The 27,267-nt window shown below is 43.6% G+C and overlaps 1 protein-coding gene and 1 long non-coding RNA gene across 5 annotated transcripts in view; one reads left to right on the top strand and one right to left on the bottom strand.

The window, feature by feature from the left end:
• The window catches only part of Gapvd1 (GTPase activating protein and VPS9 domains 1), a 177,021-nt gene extending 160,321 nt beyond the window's left edge, over positions 1-16,700 (top strand). For all 4 annotated transcript variants that reach the window (XM_070521492.1, XM_070521516.1, XM_070521511.1 and 1 more), the window contains exon 20: positions 9,137-16,700. In XM_070521492.1, coding sequence (XP_070377593.1) covers positions 9,137-9,545 — 409 coding nt within the window. In that variant the 3' untranslated portion in view covers positions 9,546-16,700. The remainder of the gene's footprint in view (positions 1-9,136) is intronic.
• An 872-nt stretch (positions 16,701-17,572) lies between these two features.
• Positions 17,573-26,996, bottom strand: LOC139047645 (uncharacterized). Its single transcript, XR_011507289.1, has 2 exons — positions 25,937-26,996; positions 17,573-17,840 (listed from the first exon to the last, which is right to left on the bottom strand). It is a non-coding gene; the product is annotated as an uncharacterized lncRNA (long non-coding RNA).
• Between the last annotated feature and the right edge of the window lie 271 nt (positions 26,997-27,267).

Here is a 27,267-nt window from a genome sequence, read left to right as displayed (position 1 = left end):
CGTGCTTTGCCTCCGCTTTCCGCCGTTGCGTGCGCAAGATTAAGGCATGATTGCCGGCTTATCCTTGCACGCTTTCACTTGCACATACTGCATACGGCACGCAGCGACGATTTTATTACCCGTGGACTTCATACGGAACCTCACAGCGACGTCCACACCCACGCCGACAGCAGAAATGTGCCTGGAGTGTCCATATAATTGCTATCGCATTAAAAATAAAACTGATGCCCTGCCAGCCCTCCCATCTGCAAACCCAAAAATGCAGTAGTAATGTTATTATGCCATTGAACCTGACTACCGTACAGGTTTAATGAACACCGCATACCTTAAACTACTTCATCTTGGCATTCTGCATTAACTGATATATATATATATATATATATATATATATATATATATTGTAAGCACTATTAACGTACTTCGTCGTTTTCATTTGTACATAGCCATCATCATCTTGCCTGTTCTTCGAATTCTTCGCGCGTGAGCTGGGGCGTTGCGTTGCCTATTTTGGAATAAACAGCGCTGGACAACTTGATCGGTCTCGGTATTATAAAGTGGTGGAGGTACGTCAAGACCCCGACGTCCTCTTGCGTTCCCGTCCTCCCTGGAGCGCCTTTCCGGTCGCCGCCTGCGCCCAGCTACCCCTGCAACAATGGGCACTTCCAACTCCGGCCCTTCCGGCGCCTCTAACCTTACCACACAGACGACCCCGCCTGCGGCGCCTTCTTGGACTGTGACGAGCCCTCAGCGAGATCCCCCTGTCTTTGCGGGACTCCGCGGTGATGACGTCGACGATTGGATCGACCACTACGACCGCGTGAGTTCTTGCAATAAGTGGAACGACACCCAGAAATTGAGGCACGTTGCCTTCTACTTGACCGGTGTTGCAATAACGTGGTATTTTAACCACGAATCCGACATTGCGGATTGGTCCACGTTTACCTCCAAGCTATGGCAAATCTTCGCTTCCTCGTCTGGCCATGCAGAAGTCGCTAAACAGAAGCTGGGAACGCACCGTCAACTTCCACAAGAGTCTTACACCTCATACATAGAGGATGTCTTGGCTCTGTGCCGCCGTGCGAATCCTAGCATGACGGAAGCCGAACACGTTCGCCACATCCTAAAAGGCATTGGGTCCGTCGCGTTCAACGCCTTAATCGTGCAAAATCCGGCTTCTGTCCAAGACATCACTTCAACGTGTCAACACCTAGACAAGCTGCAGTCTATTCGTCTTCCACATGACAGCAGCGATCCTCAGGTTCCCCATTCTCCAGATCTACGTGCTCTTATCCGCACCATCATTCGCGAAGAGCTTCAACTACAAGACCTAAGGCATCCACCTGCTGCCTGCGCTGTATCGCCGTCCGAACGAAAGGTAATTGAACAACAGGTTGCTGACATGCTTGCGCGGAAGATAATACGACCTTCATCTAGCCCATGGGCTTCTCCCGTGGTTCTGGTAAAGAAAAAAGATGGCTCCATTCGCTTTTGCGTCGATTATCGAGCGCTCAATAAGATCACACGTAAGGACGTATATCCAATACCTCGAATTGACGACGCTTTGGACACACTACAAGGGGCGGAGTATTTCTCCAGCATTGATCTTTGATCAGGATATTGGCAAATTCCGATGAACGAGACCGACAAAGAAAAGACCGCATTCGCTACACCAGACGGACTTTATGAATTTAACGTGATGCCTTTTGGCCTTTGTAACGCTCCTGCCACATTTGAGCGCATGATAGACAACGTACTTCGTGGTCTAACATGGAAGACCTTCCTTTGTTATCTCGACGATATTGTCATCTTTTCGTCTGACTTCAGCCAACATCTTCATCGATTAGACGAAGTTCTCAAGTGCCTTGCAAATGCTGGTCTCCAGATCAATACAAAAAAATTGAAATTTGCAAGCAAGAGCATAAAAGTATTGGGTTACATCGTCTCAAAAGATGGCATCCAGCCAGACCCCGAAAAGATTAGTGCCGTTCTACAGTTTCCTCGCCCCCAGCAACAGAAAGATCTACGTAGTTTCCTCGGCTTGGCGTCATATTTTCGTAGATTTATATGCAACTTCGCAGCAATAGCAGCTCTTCTACACAAGCTACTGGTTACTGGTGCTTCTTTCACGTGGACTAGCGACGGCGAGTCGGCTTTTCAAGCTATTAAGCGGCATCTTACCTCCGGACCAGTGCTTCGCCACTTCGATAATCGAGCCCCTACCATACTCCATACTGACGCAAGCACACAAGGTATTAGCGCAGTACTTCTGCAACGTAATGCAGTCTCTAAAGAGCAAGTCATAGCATATGCCAGCCGAACACTTTCTTCAGCTGAGCGGCACTACACCATTACAGAGCAAGAGTGCCTGGCTATTGTTTGGTCAATTCACAAATTTCGCCCATACCTTTACGGCCGCCACTTCACCATCGTCACCGACCATCATTCTCTGTGTTGGCTGTCATCAATGAAAAACATGTCAGGATGCTTAGGACGTTGAATACTCTTCTTGCAGGAATATGACTTTACTATAACGTACAAGTCTGGAAAAAGTCATCATGATGCAGACGCATTGTCTCGCTGCCCACTCTCGCTCTCTCCCGGTAACGTGCCGTCGTCTTCCCTACCAAGTCATTCCGATGCTACGCCTGCCTCACACCAGCTCTCGATAATGCCCCTGGACCAAGTTACGCTTTCATCACGCTCTGATTTCGTCTCGCTTCAGCGGGCCGACTCCTACTGTCGAGCTCTCATGGATCGCCTTAGTGGGTTCGCCGAACCACCCAACAGCCGCTTGCGACGCCAACTTCGACAATTCTGCCTTCAAGATGGCGTGCTACACCGCTACGTTTACCACCCAACAGGTCACCGGTGGGTCCCAGTTCTACCTCGCTGCCTTCGCTTGCGGGTATTAGAGGCACTTCATGATGACGTATCGGCTGGCCACTTAGGCTTCCACAAGACTTACGACCGCATAAAGACCCGCTGCTTCTGGCCTGGCCTATCCACAACGTTGGCCAAATACATTGCCTCTTGTGCGTCATGTCAGCACCGCAAACGCTCGACATCCCCTCCTGCCGGTTTACTACAACCTCTCCCTTGCCCGGATGCACCTTTTGAATTTGTTGGTATTGATTTATATGGTCCCTCGCCGTTGACACCCTCCGGTCACCGTTGGATTGTCACTTCGGTCGACCATTTAACAAGATATGCCGAGGCAGCCCCTCTGCGATCCAGCATTGCTTCTGAGGTCGCCGACTTTTCCTTGCGCTTCATCGTCTTGCGCCACGGGGCTCCTCGTGTCCTTCTCAGTGACCGCGGCAAGGCGTTCATTTCACAAATTCTCCAGGAAGTTCTTCGGGCCACTAATACTGTCCACAAATCTACTTCTACCTATCATCCGCAAACCAATGGCCTTACTGAGCGCTTCCACCGTACGCTGTCTGACATGATTTCCATGTACATGCGTCCTGACCACACTGACTGGGATAAAATTCTTCCTTTTGTGACATTCGCATATAATACTGCTATTCAACGACTACCGCCTACAGCCCTTTCTTCCTTGTGTATGGATGATCTTCTTCCACCATATTCGACAGAGAACTCTTTTTCGCACCTTCTTCGCCTAACGCGTCGCTTCCAGAAGATTTTGCTGCCCGAGTTGCACATTGCCGTCAAATCACCCAGCAAAGCACAGAAGCTACCCAAGCTGAGCGCAAGCGTTACTGCGACAACAAACGTCGTGACCTACGTTTTCACCCTGGAGACCAAGTCCTGCTTTGGACTCCAGTCCGCACCCCAGGCCTCTGTGAGAAGTTCCTTCCACGCTACATTGGCCCATACACCGTTGTGCAGCAAACATCTGCAGTGAACTATCTCGTCCGCTCAGTACACTCCGTCACTGACCGGCGCCGCCGGAATGCCGAAATTGTTCACGTCTCGTGGATGAAGCCCTTCACTCCCCGTTTAGATAATCTCTAACCTGCGGCCAGGCTGGCCGCTTCCATGACGGGGGCAAGTTAGTGTAAGCACTATTAACGTACTTCGTCGTTTTCATTTGTACATAGCCATCATCATCTTCCATGTTCTTCGACTTCTTCGCGCGTGAGCTGGGGCGTTGCCTTTTTTGGAATAAACAGCGCTGGACAACTTGATCGGTCTCGGTACAGTAAAACCTCGTTAAACCGTACCCGCTTAAAAAGTAGTTTCGGTTTAAAAGTAGTAAAGTCAATTCCCCGACTCAGCGGCCATTGAACATAATGTATTTTGTATCCGCATAAACCGTACCAGCTTATTGCGTACGCATCGGTTAAAACGTAGCGTTTCCACTTTTCGTCGCGCAAACACGGCGGTGCGTCGTCTCCATCGGGCGGCCCGGCAGAACAACAAGCCTCAGAGATCGGTACAACGGCCTCCAAGCGCCCTGTGCGTTTGCACGTGAAGCCGCATCAACATCAACATCATTTCGACGCCGCATGGACGCCGTGCCAGGGAGCGTTGTGGCGTCGTGCAAGCGAGGACTCGCGTCATGCCGAAGCTAGGATAAAAAAGACGCCGGGTGCTCAGCATAGAAGAAAAATTAGACATCGTCCGTGTTACCGAACGTGACACGAAGAAGTCGGAGCCGGCCCGCGACATGGATCTGCTGTTGACTACAGTGTGTGGCATTAGGAATGCGAAGTTGCTCGGCAGCGCTGCTGAGACCGCGAAGAGATATGTCGGCTACGAGGATCGACTTTTCACCGTCGTTGCCGCTGTTGTTGCCGAAGTGTCAACTAGCGACAGTGATGAGGACGACACGGAAAGCGACAGCACGGGCTGCGCTTTACGTCAGCCTCATGAATGCGATCGTCGCAAGGAGAACAGGGGTGCGATAACGTAACTATTCCAAACGAAAAGTTTTCCGAACTCCGGCACCCGGCAATGAAAAAGGCCCCCCGGGACTTATGCAGCACTACTGCGTGCGTGCACGGAGAATACGTAACGCCAACGAGGAATCTGCCGTGCGAGTGTTTGCCGAGAGGAGGGAGGCTGGCTGAGAAGCTGGCACGCAGCTTCAGTAAGTTTGAGGCCGCTGTCGTCGTGCTAGGCCGCCGCGACATCAAATGAAAATAAAACTTACGTCCCGCGAAGTGAATAAATACTGCATGTTTTTTCCCCTTTCATCGCACTCTCTCTGAGTTCCGTTTTCGACAGGTAAGTGGGCGATCTCATGCCATTCGCTTAAACAGTACTACCGTTTAGTACGTACTTTTTCCGAGCTCCGGCCGACTACGGTTTAACGAGGTTTCACTGTATTATAATATATATATGTATGTATGCCTTGCCCGCTGCCTCATCCTCCATCCTCCCCATTATCAGCAAGATTACATGCTGCAGGTGCCACAGCTGAAGGCTAATTCCAGTTATGTTTGGAAGCTGTCTGCCACTTCAGCAGTGGTGAGGCAATAATCTGCACTTTCCCAACTTTCATATTGTAGGTTAGAGTAGTCATTTTCATAAAAACAATGAAGCCTGCTGAATTTCCATTTTGGTACTAAAGTTGTACTGTAGTATAGATGACTCTTCTGGCTAAACTTCTATAGCCAGAAAATACACTGCACATATTCAAAGTTCTTTCTTTTAACATGTGACATTCAATACGCTATCAAGCATTTCACAGATTCAAACAGCCCTTCATGTCGTTACGTTGCAGAAGTCACATATAGAGATGTATTTACAATATTTACAAGAGAGATGACGGTGCATAAACAAGATGGTTCTCGAGGCTGGTTTCACCTTCACATGTCAAATCGTCGTCTTCTGACTAGTGCCATTCTTGGTTGCGCCATAGCATAACCCCCGCCAGTAAAGGTGCCGTCTTGGCGCGAACTATAAGGGAGGTGAACTCGCAGCAAAGTAAGGCCTCAGCCAGGACACATGCACAACGTCCGTGGGGACACGTGAGTCCAGCGGAGCGATCTCGCAGTTCACATCGCCAAGCTGACGCAATATCTAGGGCCCTAAGTAGCATGGCAGCAACTTTTCAGACAAGCTGACATGGTGACATGGTGTCCATAGGAGGACAATGGAGCCAGGATGTCGGCTGTTGCACTGGATCTTCAGCATGGCCTGAGACTCAGTCAGCCGGGAGCTGGCAATCTGGCATGCCGTATGAGCCCAGGGGAAGACGTTTTGAGCTTATTCAGTGGGAGTGCTCATCAAGGAACGAAGCAGTGTGTCAAAGGGCAATAAAACGTGGCGGCCGAAAAGAAGGTAAAATGGTGAAAAGCCAGCAGTCTCATGACGGGACGAATTATAGGTGAAGGTCACGAAGGGTAACATGCTGTCCCAATCACTGTGGTCGTCAGAAACCTACATAGACAGCATTTAGACGTGCAATTGAGCCACTTCATCAGTCCATTTGTCTGCGGGTGGTAGGCGGTGGAAAGTTTGTGCTCGGCAGATGAAGAGCAAAGTAAGTCTTCAATTACTAGTGACAAGAAGGTGCGGCATCATGTAAAAGGAAATCTGCCACCTTATTTGCACAGCTTGTGTGCAAAGCTCACGTGATCGCATCCCGGGTCGCGTAATTAGTCGCGACAACGACCCACTTATTGCCAGATTTCAACGTCGGAAAAGGGCCAAGAAGATTGAGACCAACACGAAAGAATGGTTCTGAGGGCACATCGATGAGGTGAAGGCATCCAGCGGGCAGCACAGCAGGTTTCTTGCGGCACTGACAGAGCGCACAGGCTGCAACGTAGCGGTGCTCAGAGCGGTACAGGCCTGGCCAGTAGAAACGCTGCCGTATGTGGTCATAAGTAGGTGAAACGCCGAGGTGGCCTACAGTAGGGGCAGCATGCAGCTGCTCAAGAACTGACGTGCGGAGATGGCATGGTACAAGTAAATATTCTGGTCCTTCAGGGCTTAAGCTGCGACGGTAGAGAATGTTGTGGCGGAGCACGTACATGCGCAGTGTGGGCTCCAAATGTCCAGAATTGACACAATCAATGGGAACACGTAAGCAGTCATCATGCCATTGTTCAGTGTGGCTGTTGTGCAGATCAGAAATGGACAGGACGCAAGAGTCGGTTGTTATGTGCATCATATTTAGGGTTGTCGGCAGGATGACAGGAGAGGTAGTAGGTGTCCCTGTGCAAATGGCCTGAGTTGTATAAAACAGGAAAGGAATATTCTTGGAGCTGTAGCGCTTATATACCCCATCGCCCAGTGGGGTCTTTAAGTGAGGAGATCCAGCACAAGGCATAGTGATTGGTAACCACGGAAAATGTACGGCCTTACAAGTAGGGGTGGAATTTGGCAACTGCCCAAACTAACGCCAGGCACTCACATTCGGTAATTGAAAAATTCCTCTCGGCGGGTGACAGGATGTGGCTAGTGTATGCAATTATGTGTTCTGCATTACGTTGCCATTGAACAAGTACAGCCCCAATTCCATGGCCACTGGCATCCGTGTGAAGTTCAGTGGCAGCAGATGGATCGTAATGGGGAGTAGTGAGCAGGTGTAAAAGGGCGAAGAAGGCTTTGGTTTGGGCAAGGCCCCATGTGAAAGCAACATCCTTCTTAAGTACCGTATTTTCGCGATTCTAAGCACCCCCTGATTCTAAGCGCCCCCCCCTCTATTTTCGCGAGAAAATTTGTAGAGCGTGCTCAAAGGCACTGAATGAAGTTGTTTCTATGACGTCATCTTTTACACTGTTCTTTTTTTATGGGTCTGAAGAAAGCTTGCAAACTGAAAAAAAAAAAAAATACTGTTATAGCACTCTCAGTCATGCTTCCAGTGAACGAAGGCCTCACGTCTGTTGCAAGAAATGTCCGACAATTACGATACTCCCTAATGCAAAATTTTAGCGCAGCTTTAGACGTGTTTTTATTCTCCGATATACTGAGGCAAAGAATTTGAGACCGAAATGACTGCACCGACTGGCAGTGGGCCAGTGCCGTTAGCACCTTCCCAGAGGGAGGGCGAGTATGGGAACGTTGGCATGATGAGCGGCATCGGAAGCAGCTGTGGAAGAAGACAACAACAAAGGCATGAGCGATATATTGAGGCAAATAATTTCCAACCGAAATCACTGCACTGGCTGGCAGTGGGTCAGTGTCATCTGAGCCTTTGCAAAGGGAGAGGCAGTATGGCAACGCTGACATGACGAGTGGCATCAGAGCCAGCTGTGGCAGAAAACAATGACAATGAATGCATGAGTAGTGGCACGAGCGCGCTCGCGCGGTTACACTGAGGGGCGCGACCAAGCCACCTGTGGTAAAAGATGACGACGAATGCACGAACAGTGGCATGCGCGTGTTCCTGTGGCTATGCCAACACCGACGCTCAACCCAAGAACAGGCACCTAAGAGCTGCGCTCTAAAAGAAGTGATCGGCCACAGTGTCCAGGCAGCCGTGTCAGCACCATTGTTACGAAGATGGAAATGGGCCACGGGTTTAAAATGAGTAATGGCTTGTGCTGAAGGCAGATCAAAACATGCTCATCTGCTTCTTTCACAGTGGGCATGCAAGGTTTGTTTTTTGGAAACACAACTGAGAGCGTGGAAAATCAGATGTGCAAGTGCGCAGTGTCGTTTTTCATATCTTGTGGACTTTCTTCAGAGTCCAGAAAAAACAACTACGTAAAAGACAACATCATGAAAATAACTTCACTCTGTGTTTCTGAGCACAATCTACAACTTTTAAACTCAAAGTTAAGCCCTAAAATAAATATTGAAAATTTTGCATGATTGAACTTAGCTAATTATCTAATTGCACTTCAAACATAATCTGAGTAACTCAGGGCACCTAAAAACCATTTGCTGGTGGTCTCCAGAGCCTAATATGTACTAATTTTTTTAAAGCTTGTTTCAAGTTATATGAAACACCTGGTACGTGTTCCTGCAGTTGTGTAAACCATGCACATTTCACCAACGTATAGAATCTGCCAGAGAACGCACATTGCAATTACTATATTTCATTTGTTGCTGACTGCACAAAGAATGGCATAGAGAGGCTAGAGACGAGAAACATTAAGACAAGAAAATTCTCTAGTGCCGCAAAAAGAAAACTACTTGTAAAAACTGGCTGTATGGCTCATGGAGATGCTACACTAGAAATGTCTAGAGCAATTCTATTCTTCTTTATCTCCAGGGTGTTGCACCAACACATACAGAAGCTGTCACGAGTTGTCACCGTGGAGCACCGAGATCTGCGCATCCCACGGGCCTATCATGCTGAGAGCCCCTGGCCCAGTGCTCAAGCTCAGCTAGGGGCCCTGGCAGCCCACAAAAGCCCACAGGACAAAGTGGCCTGTGTGGCGGCTTGCTGTGCCTCACTTGCCAGTCTGCTATCAGCTGCTGCAGGTGCGCCAGCAGCAGCTGATGACCTTGTGCCCGTGCTTGTCTTCGTGCTCATTCGTGCAAACCCACCGCACCTGCTCTCTACCGTCCAGTTTGTGGAGACCTTTCAGCGTGCCACTCGGTGCTGCCAGGGCGAGGCTGCGTACTGGTGGACCCAGTTTTGTGCTGCTATTGAGTTCATCAAGACAATGGACTACTGAAGCTCATATTGCTGGATTGAACTTCCTTAGTGCACCTAATTTGGTGGCTTAAGGCAGAGGGGGAAAAGAAGAAAGCAAGGCACAGCTGTGCCCAACGACTCCTCCTTGTCTTCTTTATAGTAAAGGAGAGATGATTTATGGCATGCACTTTGAGCTTTTCACTGGCAAGACAATTTATACAGTACAGAGTTCAAGAATAGCTTTGATATGCTGTCATCTGTAGTGGCAGTTAACAGTCTGATATGTCAACAGTTTTGTGCATATACATGTGACTGCCTTTGTTTGAAAAAGAAATTTATAAGACCTGTGAGTAAAAGGGGCATTTTCCCAGCAGGTGCAAGATTTTATGGCTACAGCTTTTTCAAGTTTGTAGTTGTGTGTAAAGAGCTGTGAAAGTGTCTTACTTTTGCAGCTTAGTCCAAGTAGCTCAAATGACATTACCCGACAAAAAAAAAAAAAAAAATGTAAGGTCTACAACTGAAGTTGCACTTTTACAATGACATCAACTAGAGTGGTTTGCTTGTGTGTTGATGGCTTGTGTGTTGATGTGTTGATGGAAAAATTGATGGATCTTATAGCACATTTATATGATGCAACAGTTTTCACATATTCAAAGATGACTCACAGAGAACTGCTTAAACTAAATTTAGTCATGATATAGATGAGGCATTCTTAGAGAGCAGGATGTTAATAAAAGGGCGCATTGAATTGTTATAGGTGGCGGGCATAGTTTACTAGAGTTCAGGAATGGGCTAATACCTTCTTGCGCTTATTTGCAATTTAACACCAAAGAATAACATAATTACATTAAGTGACATGAGTTACTGAAGCAGTAGGACATTATCCTGAATCAGACCACACATGTTAGCTCAAGAGCTGTGTACAGTTGACGTAATGCAGGCAGGGCACTGTAGTGGTATTGCAAGGCACACCAACGTGGGTAGTGGCTGTGAAAACAAGGTGTTGGAGTTGTGTCCTTCTAAGTGGAAAGGGCTAGCTTATTGCTTTCCTTAGCGAGTAGGTTGCGTTTGGCATAGATTGATTTGTGCCATCTCAGTGCTGCATGCTACTAGGTTCGACCACATGTTATGAACCTTAGTGGTGTGGGTTATGTGCTTCCAAATGGTAAAAAAAAAGGCTGCAAGTCGCAGGATGTCCACATTTACACATCTGGATGCATTGCAGCAAAAAGATAATTTTTCATTGCATCAACTAACACTTTCAACTTCATACTTGTACTGATTGTACTGACTTATCCCACTCTTCTTGTGTGTTTACCCAGAAAATTGTCATGATGAGAACTCTACCACTTGGGCTAGTTTGTGGTGTCATGGCATCTGGGATGATAACAGATTAGTTTGAGTGGCAGAGGTTGCTATGTATGCTTGCTCAGCATGTCAAGTGCAAGAAGGAGTGACCATGATTCTAGTGACATAAGTTTACATTGTAGCAAATTATAAGCAAATTGTGTTATTTAACATTTTGTGTTCACCTCAGTACAGGGCTTGGAGCACATGAGCAGAGAGTATTCTTTTATGGTGTAAAGTTTGCATATTGCATGTGATATAAATTATCATATGTTTAGAAACTTCATAACTTAAAGTAAGCAAGCTTATGTGCTTATTTTAAGTAAGCAAACATGGAACAATGCAGCTTTCATAGTATTTAGCACTCTGCAGGAATGGTAAAATGCCAGGATGCAATGCCTCCTTAATTGTCTGGCAGCAGTAAATGAGTGATATGTTGTGTTATTCCTCTACATGTGATTAACACCTTGGCTGCTAAAACCTGAGTAAGTTGTGTATAGCCTATCGAGCAATCTGAATTGTTGAAGCACGCAGCTTGGTCTACTGGCAGTAGTACTTTACATTGATGAAAATGCTCGCGGCACAAAAGTGGTGTGTGCATTTCAAGCTATGCACCGACCACATTTTCACTTTTGTCTGCAGGGCAGTTACGTGCGCGTTGGTATTCATAGCACATTAAAATGAGCAAAGCCAGTAATCTGCTTTGGTGTCGTCACGTTCATGCTCAAAGCACTCAATACATTTTCCTTGTGGCTGCTGCCAGCTACCAATATTCGATTGGTGTTAAAGGTGGCTTCAGCCGCATGCTTGTGAACTTGGGAATAGCTTTTAGGCACTCCATATGATGCACATAATCTTATATTGAATCTGTGTTAATGGTGTGCCTGTGTTATCAACATGCTGGCTTGTGTAAATTTTTTTTTTTTTCAGTCATGAGATGCTTTCAAAGCTTTTATTGGCTACTACAGCCAGTGCATGGCCTGTAAAGCATTCTCAGGTGTACTGTTCTTCAACCCTGTCTGCAACTACTGCCATGTAGCTCTGAGCATAAGGCTGCTTGCCTGGGCAGATAGAAAATTCTGATGTTTTAAAGCTCCCACCATCTCTAAACTTATGTCCATTATAGAACTGCTTTGCAGCATAAGACTTGCGCACTACAGAAAAGTAACACATGAGAAGTTATTAAATCTGACAGGGTAGGAATTGTAATTTTATGTATAGGGGTGCTTAGGCACCTGCCTCTGAAAAACACCAAGTAGAGCTCTTACTGTGTTGTCATTATACTACAGAGAGTCTGTAATTGTGTCGGAAAAGCAAAAAGCATGTGCTGCAAGATTATGAAATGAAATAGATAATGAAGATCTATTTGAGTGTGTGCAGTGAGATACCTAATCAGAGTTTATAGTGCAAGTGCTAGGTTTGAGCGCACATATCTTCAGTCCCATGAAATAAAAAAAAGAAAACTAAAATCAACGCATATGTTAGAATCAAGCACAAAACTGAGGCTTCACTACCTACATTCATCACCTGCATTAGTCCTGATGGGCCTCATTCACCCTTGCATGGCATGCAACCCCTGGACCAATCAAATGCAGGTGCAGTGCAATGCAATGCAACAGCTGAGACGGGCAGTATCACTGCAGCTTCAGATGCTTGCTGCAGAAGATGGTGTTAGTGAAAACGAAGCACCTTTTTGACAATAATTTGTTTCTTGCATGAAGATGCCACAAAATGGTTATTATTCAGGCAGCAATACCCGGCATTTATCAATCAATCCACAACTATAGGCTTATTCAAGATAGCCCATCATCGTGTTGCTACAGTTGGTTGGTTTAGGCAACCAGTGCTTGGTGAAAGAAGCCCATGAATTTTAATATGCCCATTAAGGTGGTTTTATTTATTTACTATTTTTGCAAAAATTGGGTCAGAAGGTGACATGAGAATGCACGGGCCTGCATTAGCAACTTCACCCATCCAATACTGCCACACGCAATTTGCATGCAGAAACGTATCCTGCAGGCCATTTGGTATGGAATGGTATGGAAGAAAGCTATGCAAGCGTCAGTAGTTGTACAGTACAGAAAGGAATGCCAGGAAGGCCATTTGTTTGAGTATAAGCACTTTATAAGTCGACGCATAGATCTTATTGTATGCACCGATACCTGTCGCGTAAAACAGATTCGGCTAATGCTAAAGTCTCTTGTTCATCAAACGTTCAGCTCCTTGGCTGATAAACATAATACTGTGTTGCAAAGGCATTTCAAAGGCCCTTGAACCTGTCTATAGACTCAATGGCAAAGTGAGTACTGCTACAGAGCTTCAATGGCCATCAAATCAATATTAAGGAGTAGAGAGAATCTCATGGAAGTCTATTGAGGCCTGGGAGGCATTCAAGCAGCATACTCCTACATCCTTGTCTTAACATGTTGACACTACAAGCTTTCAGTTTGTCTATGCTTCTTGAACTAGTTAAGGAGCTGCACTTGTTCATTTGACCTGTTGAATTCTTTGTGCAAAATCAGTTGACAGAATTTCCTGCCTTTGCAGCAGAGGTAGTGCAGCACTCATGCAGGAGTTGCCGGGCTGGTTCTATGTGAACACGAAACATGCGCTTAATAACCGTGAACTTGTCCATAAAGTGTAGGACAACTATAATGGACCTTACACTAACATGCTGCAAACGAAGAATTTGGGGAGAATAATAACAAATAACTTATCTATTTTATTTTCTTGCATGAAGAGAGAGAGCGAGAGAGAGACTTTAATGGTACAAAATTGCACTGGGGCACTCCCCAATGGGAGGCCTCAGTCGTGGTTGGAGACCTCAGTCCAGGACCCCAAGAGTGTGGCGTTCACACTGTTATGCAAATACTGCAGTCATGATCATTGTTGCCATAGCCCAATAACAAAACTAAGCCTAATCCATGGAAACTGCACAAGTGCATAAAAGAAGCATAAAAATATGAAAATTAACTTTGGTACTCTGAATATCTTTTTAAAAAGCACTGCACAGCAATAGCATACGCTTTAAACTTTTTAGATTCATTTTTGCAGCTGGTTGCTTTCAGAGATGCAGAATTGTCGCTGGCAATAATTGTGCTGCAAGCATTTGGTGTCAGATTATTCAAACACTTAAGTGGCATTTAGCTTTCCCATGTAGTGGTAGCACAAATTCTTCCAATTGATAGTGTTTAAGAACCTTGGAGGCGATTGACTCCCATAATGTACCCATAAGGTACAGCTATATTTGAGGCCTCTATCAAAAATGATGCGAGGCATTACGTGCATAATTATCCTGTGAATCTATTGAAAATTTTGGAGTGCAAGTCAAGAAATATTTCAGGCAAAGTATCTTTTACTCCATCATTAATTCAGCGTCAGTCTTCATTTGAATGATTCATTAGATTCTCCAAGCCAACTGTCCTGCAAGGCTTCATTCCTATCGAGGACATTCCTGAAGCAATGGGCACTTGTGGATTAGGAGGCATACGTGAGTACAAAGGCACTGGTTAATGCTGTGAACTGAGAATTGTTTTTTGATCTTTTTTTTTAATTTGGGAAATTTACCATAAGGCATACATAGCAAAAAAAATTAGCCCTGTATGATACAAGCACTGAAGTCTAGAAAGACCTAGCTCTGCTAAACCTGTCCATCATCCCTCCTCTTCATGGAGTGGTTAAAAAAGACAAGGACTGTTCATACTCCGAGCTGTAAAGAGGCAGAATCCACTTATGGAGTCCAAATAAATAGCATTTTTCCTTTCATTTTTGAAAAGACACCGGGCCAGGTCTGTGGACAAGAGAAAAGATTTCTTGGCTGGAGAAGGGCCTTTGAGGCAGCTGATTTTGGAATCGTTGCCAATTTATTGTTCATTCATCCAAACAATTATTTATTAATAGCTGTGCATAATGTTATGTAAAATTCACCTAGCAACCTAGAAATGGTTGAAAGAAATAATTGCGTGTTCAATCTTGTAAAAGCAGCCTTGGGTGGCATATTTTGCAACAAAGATAATGATCAAGCGCACATGTCGAAGAGACAATGGCCTACTGAAAGAGCACTAAAGGGACACTAAATAGCAACGTCAGTTTAGTCGGGTGAAGCACTTTTCAAGACTTGATTTGCATTTATTTGGAGGAAAGGAGGTTGGTTTTCAGTAAATTAAATGAAGAGTAAAGTTTCTCCTTGGGTTTTCCATCCAAATCGCTACGCCAGTACATTAATATGAAGTATTAAAGTATTTCACGTGCTTCAAAGTATTGTCACGTGCTTGGGCCATCTTTTTTAACAATTTCTCAAAACTTGGGTTTATTTTTTTATTCCTTCAGTATGCAATGTACTCCTTGTTTATCGATGGACACTGTTAAAGTCTCGCAGCATCACAAGCAACTAGCATGGAAACCTAAGCCTTTCTCATATTTTGCATCTTTTCTGGCTTACCAAGGCTGTGCTCACAATAAGACTGACATTAGTGCCATAGGTTTGCAGGCACCAGTAAAGGAATGCAACAAGGTGCACCAGTGTTGGGTTGAAAGCTTGTTCAGAAGTGTCAGCTATTTTAAATAACCATCATATTGTGTGCATTATTATCAGTCATTTGTTGTTTATTTGCAAATCATTGTATTTTCCATATCCGTTGGTTAGCTAAAACACAATAGTTGCAGTCCTCGCCATACTATTGAATAGTGCATGGTGGTTTTAAGTATGATTAAATGACAAATCAATTGAGGCATCTTAGCAGCCCTAATTGACATCAGTAGCAAATGCACATCAAATAACATTTTTGAAAAGATCAGTGCAAGTCATTTAAAAGCAAAGCAATATTTACTGGCTGCATCCCCCCCCAGCTTTTCAGGATATAAAATTCACTGAAGTCAAACTAGGTTTACGCTTAACCTTGTTTTGTGCAACACCATTGCAGTACATAGGAAAAAGTCATTGAGCATAGTTTAAAATACCACAAGCAGTAAACAAGACTGTATGAACTGTGTACGGAGAAGTAGACACCCGTTTGGGGGGGTGTTTCTTCCGATTCCTCATTTCTTTCCTTCGTTTATGCTCATATTTGGCTTGCTTCAATGTACCCTATCAGTGCCTATTTTTGGCAGCCTGGTTATTAAAGTTAGCATTAATACTTCAGTGCATCGTTTGGCAATGCTTGGTGACTAAGCATGCTACAAGTCCATATATAACGGAAGTCACTAGTTTATTTCACACAAGTAATTTTTTATTACTTTTGTGTTTGTGGATGGACACGATGTGACCATGTAATTGCAAGTGCAAAAGTGCCACAAGATTTTATTTGTGTTCTCGTTTAGAGAGTGTTAATCAAATGCCAGAAGTATGCCAAAACTAGTATTGTGCAAGCACCTTTTTTTTTCTTATTTTTTAAAGTGTAGATTTATTTGTTGACTTTTGAAATGTATGAAAAATAGTTAAAGGTTATGTGCATAAGCATATACCTATATTCAAGAAAAGGTTTGCTGTGAACACTGTTGATCAGTCTTGCTGTACAATCAAGTCAGCTCCAGGCCCATGTGTGCTGATTTTAATGTATGCGACAGAACGCAATGTCCTTACTTATTAAGAAACAAGTAAATATTATCATTGGCAGATTGTTCATGTATATCATTGCAACAAGAGTATTTCTTGACACATGCACATATAAATTAGTTTAATACAGTGGTTTACGTAGTACTTTTTTGCTATAGTTAAATTTGAATGTGTTGCTGTTTGAAATCATTTAATGCCAGGATTAACCACCAGCTTTGTTTTAATGCTGGTTAGTTTTGTGAGTGAGATTCTTGTATGTCTGAAATTAATGAAGCAGCTTGGTTGTATTTTGTACCATTGGCTTCTGTTTATTGATACTGAGATGCTTCTGCTTGGTGAACATCACAGTAGCATTGCAAAAACCTATAAGTCAGTGTCTGGCTTTAGCTAACATTCTTACTCTTGTCAAGATGCTTCAGATGCCTCACATTATTTCATGTCCTTCCGTGTGAGAAGCAGTGCCAGTCCTTATTACTGATCAGCACTCGGATAAGGGGCTCAGAGCATTTTCTGGAAATTCAAGTACAGAAGTGTACAAACATCACACAGCCATTGATGTTCGCAACAGAAAAAGCACACACTTTAGTGTATCCCTGTACATGCCAGTAGAATTGCTTGCATACTTGGCAAGAGGCACAGAATGATTGGGGGGGGGGGGGGGGGCACATGAGGTTCATTATCACAGCTGCAAAATCTCTAGGTCGCAAGACCCACTGAGTGATATGCAAAGTAGTGCTAGTGCTCAATTTGCTTGACCTCTCGCTCGTTCTCTCTCACTTTCAAGGGACATCATGCTTCTGAGAGTAATTCCCTTGCTTCCACAGCCAAGTGGCTGCAAGGGCAAAGATAAATGAAATACAGTGGAGTAGTGGAATCTAAAAGCAAATAGTAGGCTGTTTGTTCAGTCTCATGTATAATGTGTGCAACAAAGTACAAGGGCAAATCAGAAAGTCTTTGCCCCTATTTTTTAATAAGCCAAAATAAGGTACATACAGGTATTTACATATATATACATACTATTCTACGTACCCTACACTCTTTCTCCACCTAGTCCCCACACTGGTTCAGATATTTGTCCTATTGCAGCGCTACATTTGAGATGCCCCCGTGGTAGAATTCTTACGCACATGGCCTCCCCGAAAACTCATTGTCATGCAAGTCTTCACGACCTTTCGTAAACTCACTTTATTGATTTATTGACAACACTGTCACCTCACACTTCACAAAGGGAGACACCTTTCCCCATATGTGGACTGCATTTCCGTATGGATTTGGATGGGCATTTGTCCCTTGCTCCATAGAAAACGAATCACACTTCGTTGCTCGTACGCCGTGGACAGTGAAGCACAACTGCCATCTTCAACAGCCAACAGCTGCACCGTGCCCCGGAGCTACCGGCAGATAAGGCCGTGCCGGTCCAAGAAAGGTCCACTGCTGGGAATTGATATGTTGAATTCACATTTACAGCCATAATTTGGCTAAAAGAAAATAGGGGCAAAACTTTCATTTGCCCTCATATATAGCTCTGGTTTTGCATGTCAGCTAAGTACACATCACCAAAAGTATGTTTATGAAGCAGCCTAGCTTTTTGCTGGTGACCTACTAAACATGACACCACTGGACAAGCTTATTTCTTTCATGAGTCTTGGTTCTTAACTTCAAGCAGTTTTGTTACTGCTAGTACACTGCTAGAACGGGTAGAATAATTTGACTTACGCCACTTGCTCCTTAACAGCTGCCACAAGAAAGAAAAGTGCATTGAGAAAAGCTGGCGGGGTTATCAGGGCAGTAACTTAATATACCGCAAGCTCACTAACCACAAGGGTCATGTATACTGGCCTCTCGGATCGCACTTGATGGGATCAAAGCATCCACTGTCCAGCTAGATAACGGGTCGAATGCAGTTGAACATTTAAAACAAACTTTAATAACCCTAAGAATGTCAAAAAAGCAAGTTAAAAATACACAAAACGTTCAGTTTTCGACTTGTAACAAAGTGGTCCTGTCTCTAGGGCCGGTGGGGCAAGTCTGCCCATCCCGCATTTTTCGAACCGCGGTTTCCATCCCCGCTGTCGCCCCCAGGCCCGGGAAACATTACCCGACACCTCGAAGTGTCGTCACTGGGTCACTTCCAGGAACCGAACGGAGGGAGCGGGTCCTTTCTCTCGCGCACAGCTCGGGGTCCGCGGGGGATCAGTGAAACAGAAAGCAATAAAAGTAAGGAAGGCTCGCTTCCCTCTTGAAAGAAAAGTCCGGCTGTGCATTTGCGATGCGCACAGAACAATCACTATTAGTATGACACAACCTCCTCAAGGGTCACTCATTTTCTGTCTCCCACATTGCTAACTGCCAGGCAGAGCTGCAAGTATATGTTGAGTATGATCCTTGAGCATGTTGTATGTTCCCCTCACTACAGTACATCTGCTTTTTGCACTTCTGATGGACATTCATAAAAACTGCCTTAGAGCTAAAAGGTACCTTTCCCTTTACTTTGAACCCATGTGATTAGTTGCCAAAATCAAGAAACCAAACTGTTCTCTATGATTAGTTGTAAAGCATCCCATCATGAGTAAGCTATCTTTTGAAAGGAGCTGAGATTCATCCATTTTGACTGCAATCGCCTGCATTATTGATTGTACAATAAAAATGATTCTAGGCATGGAAGCTATTACTTTTGGGTAGAATGTCTATGTGGGCAGTTGTTATTTGCAACAAGATGGTGGTGCAATGAAGCATTGTCAAATTGTGAAACACTTAAAATTTATTTTGCCAACGTGAGCTCTGCTTTTGAAACTGATGATGAAAAATTTTAAGGTTTTACAATTTCACAATACTTAATGACCACCATCTTTTTCCACTGTGTTTCTATGTCTCTTAGGGGAGCCGGGCTGATTGAGTAAGGTAAGTTGCGCTATTAGTATCATGTCGTGTACGGCACTTTTTTTAGAAGTGTTTTGTGCAGCTCCACGAGGTGTGAGCAGCTGTTTCTCCCTAGGAGGGCTGTATACGTTTCTTATGAATAATTCACATTGTGCCCTGCATTTGTGTTTTGGCATCAGGCAGATTGCTGTACTATGTAGTGTTTTGCGAGTTATCATGGCAGTTAGGTCTTTTCTGACGAATGTTGTGTGCATTGTGTAAGCACCATACACTGGACAGCCTGTAAGGGGGATATGCTGTCGAGTTCTTAATTGAGCAAGACATCTGGATTCTTTTCTTGTGTGGCAATGTATTGCAGAAGAAGCCTGTGTTTGCAGGCCAGTCCCCTGCAGCTCCGATCCACTGCTGACTCACTGCCACACCGACAGCTCTTTGCCATGGTGTCATTACTCATTTCGGCAATCATATGACCTGGCATAGGGCATACTGCATACTACACGGGCAGGGCAGTGAGTGCAGCTCTGTTATTCAAGGTGGACTTCTCTGTACTCATAGGCACCTAAGCCTCATTCGATCAACCAATGGCCTTCAGTCCCCAGCAGTTGCGGAGCACCTGACCAAGATCCTCTGCACCCTCTGCTGTAATGCAGCAGAGGGTGCTAAGAACCTCTGGACCTGGACAAGCCACCAATGGAAACTGACCCTGGCAGCCTTTAACACCCAAACTCTCTCGAGTGAGGCTAGCTTAGCAGGACCCTTTCAGGAACTATCAGGCATTGTTTGGGATATATTGACCTTAGAAGAACTGGTGAGGCTTATACAGTGCTGACTAACGGCCATGTCCTCTGCTATAGAGGTCTCCCCGATAAGAAGCAATATGGGGTAGGATTCCTAATCCATATGCACATAGCCGGCAACACTGACGAATTCTACAGCATTAATGAGAGGGTAGCAGTAGTTGTAATGAAACTTAATAAGATGTATAGATTAAAGGCAGTACAAGCCTATGCTCCAACATCCAGTCATGATGATGATGATGAAGTAGATCAGTTTTATGAAGATGTTGAATTAGCAATGAGAAAAGTACAAACTCGGTATACTGTAGTAATCGGCGACTTCAATGCAAAAGTGGGGTAAAAGCAGGCTGGTGAACAAGCAATTGGCAACTACGGCATCGATTCTAAGAACACTAGAGGAGAGATGCTGGTAGGATTCGCAAAAAGGAATAAGCTGCGAATAATGAACACCTTCTTCAGGAAGCATGTTCACACGCTTCCTGAACAAAGTGGAAAGTGGACATAGAAAAGCCCTAATGGTGAAACAAGAAATGAAATAGATTTCATACTTTCTGCCGATCCCAGCCTAGTAAAGGTTGTTGAAGTGTTAAGTCCAGTGATCATAGGTTGGCGAGGTCTAGGATACAGCTCAATTTGAGGAGAGGAAAAGTAAAATTGGTCAGGAAGAAACAGGCCAGCCTAGACACAGTAAGGGTAAAAGTAGACCAATTCAGGCTGCTACTTGCAAACAAATATGCAGCTTTAGAACAGAGAGGTGATGACGTAGAGGTAATGAATGAAACTGTAACTAGGCTGGCTTCAGAGGCAGCAATAGAAGTGGGAGGTAAGGTACCAAGGCAACCAGCAGGCAAGCTCTCCCAAGTAACTAAGGACCTAATTAAGAAATGACAAGGAATGAAAGTGCCCAACTCAAGAGATAAGACAGGAACTGTCAAAACTGATCAACAAAGAAAAATAAGGGACATTCGAAATTACGTGAGAAAGACTGATGATGCCGTGAAAAATGGGCGCAGCATGAAATCGGTGAGAAGGAAACTTTGCATAGGACAAACCAAGATGTATGCACTGAAAGATAAGCAGGGTAATATCATCAGCAATTTCGATGGTAAGTAAAAGCAGTGGAAGAATTCTATACTGACCTATACAGCACTCGGAGAAGCCACGATACCTCCATTCAAAGCAGTAATGAACAGGTTGCAGAGACTCCTTCTACAACTAGCGATGGGGTTAGACGGGCCTTGCAAGACATGAAATGGGGAAAAGTGGCAAGGGAAGATGGACTACCAGTCGATTTAATCAAAGATGGTGGAGACATAATGCTTCAAAAACTGGCGGCTCTCTATACAAAGTGTCTATCGACTTCAAGGGTCTCAGAGAACTGGAAGAATGCAAACAATATACTAATCCACTAAAAGGGAGACGTTAAAGAATGGAAAAATTATAGGCCCATTAGCTTACTCCCAGTATTATATAAAATCTTTACCAAAATTATCTCCAATAGAATATGGGCAACACAGGACTTTAGTCAACCAAGGGAACAGGCAGGTTTCAGGAAGGGATACTCTACAATGGATCACATCCATGTCATCAATTAGGTCATCGAGAAATCCGCAGAATACAATAAGCCTCTCTGAATTAATTAATTAATTAATTAATGTTTATTTGACAGAAAAAAAACTAAATCTCTGTCAATGAGGCTGACAAAAAGGCACGAATGCCTAAGTATCAGTCCCCTTCCCCAACCCGTTCCCAGTGCACAACACACTCAAGCACACAGGGTAAGCATGGTTACAAAGTGGAAACATACACACAAAAAAGGAAAAGTACGTGAAATACGTAACAGAAATACTGAATGCGATTTGAGTACAAAAGAATGAACAGTTATACCTGAAGTGACAGCAAATACATGTTCACTTTTTTTTAAGTGCTTAGGGACGGTGATTCATTTATTATAGTGAGTAAGCCCGGGTGATGATTACGAAAATCTGCAACTATGAATGCCTGCTTTTGCATGCCATAATTTGTACGGATCTTGCCCTTGTTGTAAGTTAATTGCCTTGTGTTGTATTTATGTTCATTCGGGAGGTATGCTTTAAAAAAGGCGCCTTCATTGAGTCTTGCCACTTAAAATATTGCAATGGCTGTTTTTTTGTTAAGAAGGTTCTCTATTGTTAAAATACAACTCTTCTTGAAAAGCGGAGCGGGGAGTGGCTTCTATAGGGCGCATTCTCAATTACCCGAATCACGCGTTTCTGCAAGGTTGGTAAACTATGGATGTTGGTTTTCGTTGTGTTACACCAGACAAACAATATTGGAGGCGCGAATGCACTAGGCTATAGTATAATTGTTTTTTCTAATCTAGAAGGTAATAGACGTTTTAATTTACTAATAACACCGTTGGATCTTGCAATGCTGGTTTTAATATTGCCGACATGACGGGACCAGTTTAAATTTTCTTCAAACATAACACCAAGGAACCTCTGGGACATAGAACGTATAGTGACTTCATCAAGGAATTGTAATACTAAGCTATCATCAATACCCTTGTTACGAGGCCAAAAAATTAATGTGTTTTGTCTTTTTAGTGTTTAATTCTAACTTATTTGCTCTAAGCCAGTCTGAAAAATTACTGAGCCAAATATTTGCTTCTTGCTCGAGAGTAAGCAAGTTTCCACCAGAAAAGAAGATATTAGTGTCATCAGCATACATGATTATGTCAGGTGTTAGAGGCATGTTTGTGACGTCATCAATGTATAATCAAAAAAGAAGTGGCCATAGGATGGGCCCCTGCGGGACACCATATTTGATTTCACCCATTGCTGATTTGGAATGACAAATGTATGTGCACTGTAGTCGGTTGGTTAAATAATTTTAATTAGGTTAAGAGCAGTTCCCCTAATGCCATACTCATTTAACTTTTGTAAGAAGAGATCGTGTTTAATGAAATCGAACGCATTTTTAAAATCAAGAAATATTCCTATTGTGTACAGCTTGTCCTCAAAGTTACTTATTATTTTTTCTTTTATCTTTAGCAACGCCATTTCAGTACATTGGTGTTTTCGGAAACTGTATTGCTTTTCTGTTATAATATTATTTTGGGTACAAAAATTTAAAATTATTTCGTTGACGACCTGCTCTACTATATTGGAAAAGATTGGGAGAACTGAAATTGGTCTGTAGTTGTTCACGTCATTCCTTTCTCCCCTTTTAAAAGCTACCAATACCTGTGCAATCTTGTAATTCATCGGGGAATGTGCCAGTACACAAAATTAAATTGCATATGTGTGACATTGCTTTACAAATATGCAGCGTCACAGCTTTTATTGGTTCTGCCTTTATGCCATCCACACCACATGCAGTGGAATTCTTTAACTTTAGAACTCAGTTACTTATTTCAGCCTAAACTGTTGGTGCAAGAAATAGCGACTTGCTCATACTACATGCAATATAAGACCTGTAAGTTGGCCTATCAGCATCAAACGCGCCACATTGTAAGAAATGCTGATTAAACTTATCAGCCAGTGCAGTCTCGGTGAAAGATACGCCTTTATCCATAACCTCAAAAACAGAGTTTCGGTCACTGTTCGGAAGCAGCTTATTCAATGTTTTCCTAACTTTTTTTGGATCATTAAGAATATGAGTGAACTTATTCTCATAATACCTCTCCCTTTCCTAATTTATTCCTGACCCTTTTTGTATTTCATTAAGTACTCTGGTTGCCTTGTCTTTAAAGAAGTAGCTAAAAGTCTATCGCGTTCCTTTATTCGTTTTAGAAGCACAGTGTCAACCCATCGGTTTCCTGCATTTCTTGCTTCTTCTAGCTGCTCTTAGAGAGAAAGCTTTGTAATAAAGGTCTTTGATTATGCCGAGAAAGCGATTGAATGCCTTGACAGGATCTGTCAATGCGTATATTTCAGACCATTACGCTTTGCTGACTGATGCTTCAAAATCAGCAATGGTGTTCTTGGTTATCAATCTGTACTGTAAGCGCATGTCACTTTTGTACTGTCGGCACACTTTCATCTCACGTGTAAAGAACAGGAAAATAGGCATGTGATCACACACATCAGAGATGAGGACACCCGACTCTAATCCAGTTAATTGCGTTGTAAAACACAAGTCAAGTAGGCTTTCAGAATTGTTCGTCACCCTAGTTGTAACATTAATAACATTTTCGTAGCCAAACAAAAAGAAAACATCCAGAAATGCTTGTCTGGATCGGTCTATTGAAAGCAGGTTAATATTAAAATTGCCCGTTACAATGAGGGGAGTGTCAAGCTGTGTACAAAAATCCAACATACATTCAATGAAATCTAATAACATGGGTACAACACCGGATGGAGGCCTCTAAATAACCACAAGTATAGTATTCACACACTTGATTTTGAGGGATTCATAGTGCTCGTGCATTACAGAAAACTCGGAAATTACATCAAAGCATAGATCGTGTTTTACATAAAAAGCTACATTACCCCCTTTCTTATGTTTTCGGGACAGTGAACAACACTTATAGCCAGAGAAGTGTACAGCATCGTACTCATCGTGGAACCAAGCCTCAGAGAATGCTAAAATATCAATTTCATGCTGTAATTCATGTAGAAGCATGCATATAGATTCGTGCTTACTTTTTAAACTTTGTGCATTGAAATGAAACAAAGGCATCTGATTTCTATCCCATAACTCTCTGCTATGTCTGAAGGAAAGCTTGTCGTAGTACTTGCATTCCTGAAAAGGGATTGCCATCTTGAAGAATGCGCGTACAAAACCATGCTGCCCGATTATCTTATTCTGTCAAGGTCATACATTGTGATAACCCTGAAGACTCAATTACGAGGACCATGACGCACGAAGAATTTTCCATTCGTGTGTCATGCGAACTTGTACTCTTTTTCAGCCGCCCGCATCTTCACATGCCAGAAAAGCTTTTTGTTCTGCGCTGTGAGATTTTCATTCAGGTAAATTTTTTACTTTTATTTTTTCAGTTGCGTTTTTTTCCCGAGCCAAGCAGCTCTGGTAGGGCGAGAAGTGAAGCGAACCAGGATAGGTAGGACGTTTTCTGATTTTTCTGTGCTGATTGTTTCATTGTCAATGTCAACTGAGTCAGCCCTGACCTTCAACAGAATGCGGTGGATGGCTTCAATGTCCTGTTTCGAAAGTTGTGGAAGCTCGAGATCATCTGCTAAGCAGTTCAACTTTTCTAGCAAGTTTTCATTGACATGATGCGGCAGACCATGCACTTCCAAATTCAGGTATCTGCCATACTGATCGATATCATTCAAGTCTTTCCTAAGTTTGTTGATTTCTTGCTCTTTTACCTCGACCTCAAGTTTTTCCACATGCTTTCGAAGGCCTGCAATGTCTGCATTTTGCTGCTTCATCTCAAGGATGGCCTCATCATATATTGTAGCCATTTCCTGCATTGCCTGTTCAACGCTTGTCACCGTTTCTTTTATTTCTTCCAGAGCATCTATCTTGACTTTCATTTCAAGCAGCACAGCAAGCTTGCGGTGTATTTCTGAAATTTTGTGTTTTTTAGGTTCAATTCTGGTCCTTCGTCATCATTTGCTGTACTCGGACCGCTTCTGGTCCTGCCTGTTTTACATGTGGTGCACTTCCAAAATTTCAAGGCGGTTTCGGATTTTTTTTGGTACGTACTTAATGTTACTCCCGAGCAAGTGCCCGCATGATAACTAAAATCACATTCACAGCATGATACGTATGGCTCATCGTCGTGAAGCAGTTTGTGGCAAACAAGACAGTCTGACATGATTTAGTTGTCACGTCGAAAAACACGATCACTCGGCAGCAGTGGTAGCACTAGACCGTACGAGTACAAGTTGAAAAATAACCAACCTGTGATGACTTTCTATATGGCTTTCATAGATTACGAAAAGGCATGTGATGCAGTAGAGATACCAGCAGTCATGGATGTATTACGTAATCAAGGAGTACAGGACACTTACGTAAATATCTTGGCAAGTATGTACAGTGACTCTACAGCTACCTTAATTCTTCACAAGAAAAGTCGGAAGCTACCTAAAAAGGGGTCAGACGAGGAGACACAACCTCTTCAATGCTATTCACTGCGTGCTTGGAAGAAGTATTCAAGCTATTAAACTGGGAAGGCTTAGGAGTAAGGACCGACAGCAAATATCTCGGCAACCTTCGGTTTGCAAATGACATTGTCCTGTTCAGTAACACTGGACACGAGTTACAACAAATGATTGAGGACCTTAACAGAGAAAGTGTAAGAGTGGGGTTCAAGATTAATATGCAGAAGACAAAGCTAATAATCATGATAGCCGGGCAAGGGAACAAGAGTCCAGGATCGCCAGTCAGCCTCTAGAGTCTGTGAAGGAGTACATTTATCTAGGTCAATTACTGACAAGGAACGCTGCTCATGAGAAGAAAATTTACAGAATAAAAATGGGTTGGAGTGCATGCAGCAGATATTGTCAGCTCCTGACTGAAAGCTTACTGTTATCGTTAAAAAGGAAGGTGTACAATTAGTGCATTTTACCGGTGCTGATATATGGGGCAGGAAATTGGGAGACTAACAAAGAAGCCTGAGAACAAGTTAAGGACCATGCAAAGAGCGATGGAACGAAGAATGCTAGGCATAACGATAAGAGACAGAAAGAGAGTGGTTTGAATCAGAGAGCAAACGGGTATAGATGATATTCTAATTGACCTTAAGAGAAAAAAATGGAGCTGGGCAGGCCATGTAATGCATAGGTTAGATAACCGGTGGGCCATTAGGGTTACAGAATGGGTGCGAAAAGAAGGGAAGCGCAGTCGAGGACAGCAGAAGACTAGGTGGGGCGATGAAGTTAGCGAATTCCCAGGGACTAGTTGGAATCAGTTCTTGCAGGACAGGGATAATTGGAGACCGCAGCGAGAGGCTTTTGTCCTGTAGTGGGCATAAAATAGGCTGATGATGATGATGATGAGTGATGGTTGTTCAGATTCTATAATTTTTATCACTCGATAGTCATTGCATAGTCCTATATAATTGTTTTTTCTACAATTAAAATTAACTTGGAAGTCAGCGCTGACCGTGTTTTTTCTTGTTTAGGTAGATCTTAGATACAGGTAGATCTTAGATACCTTAGATCTAAGGTAGGTCTTAGATACACCTCAAGGAATTCCAAGAAACCGCTAATGGGTACTCCACAACTGTTTGG

The sequence above is a fragment of the Dermacentor albipictus genome, chromosome 1, assembly GCF_038994185.2.
Source record: "Dermacentor albipictus isolate Rhodes 1998 colony chromosome 1, USDA_Dalb.pri_finalv2, whole genome shotgun sequence".
NCBI classification, from domain to species: domain Eukaryota; kingdom Metazoa; phylum Arthropoda; class Arachnida; order Ixodida; family Ixodidae; genus Dermacentor; species Dermacentor albipictus.
This window is presented reverse-complemented; position numbering and strand designations above follow the sequence as displayed.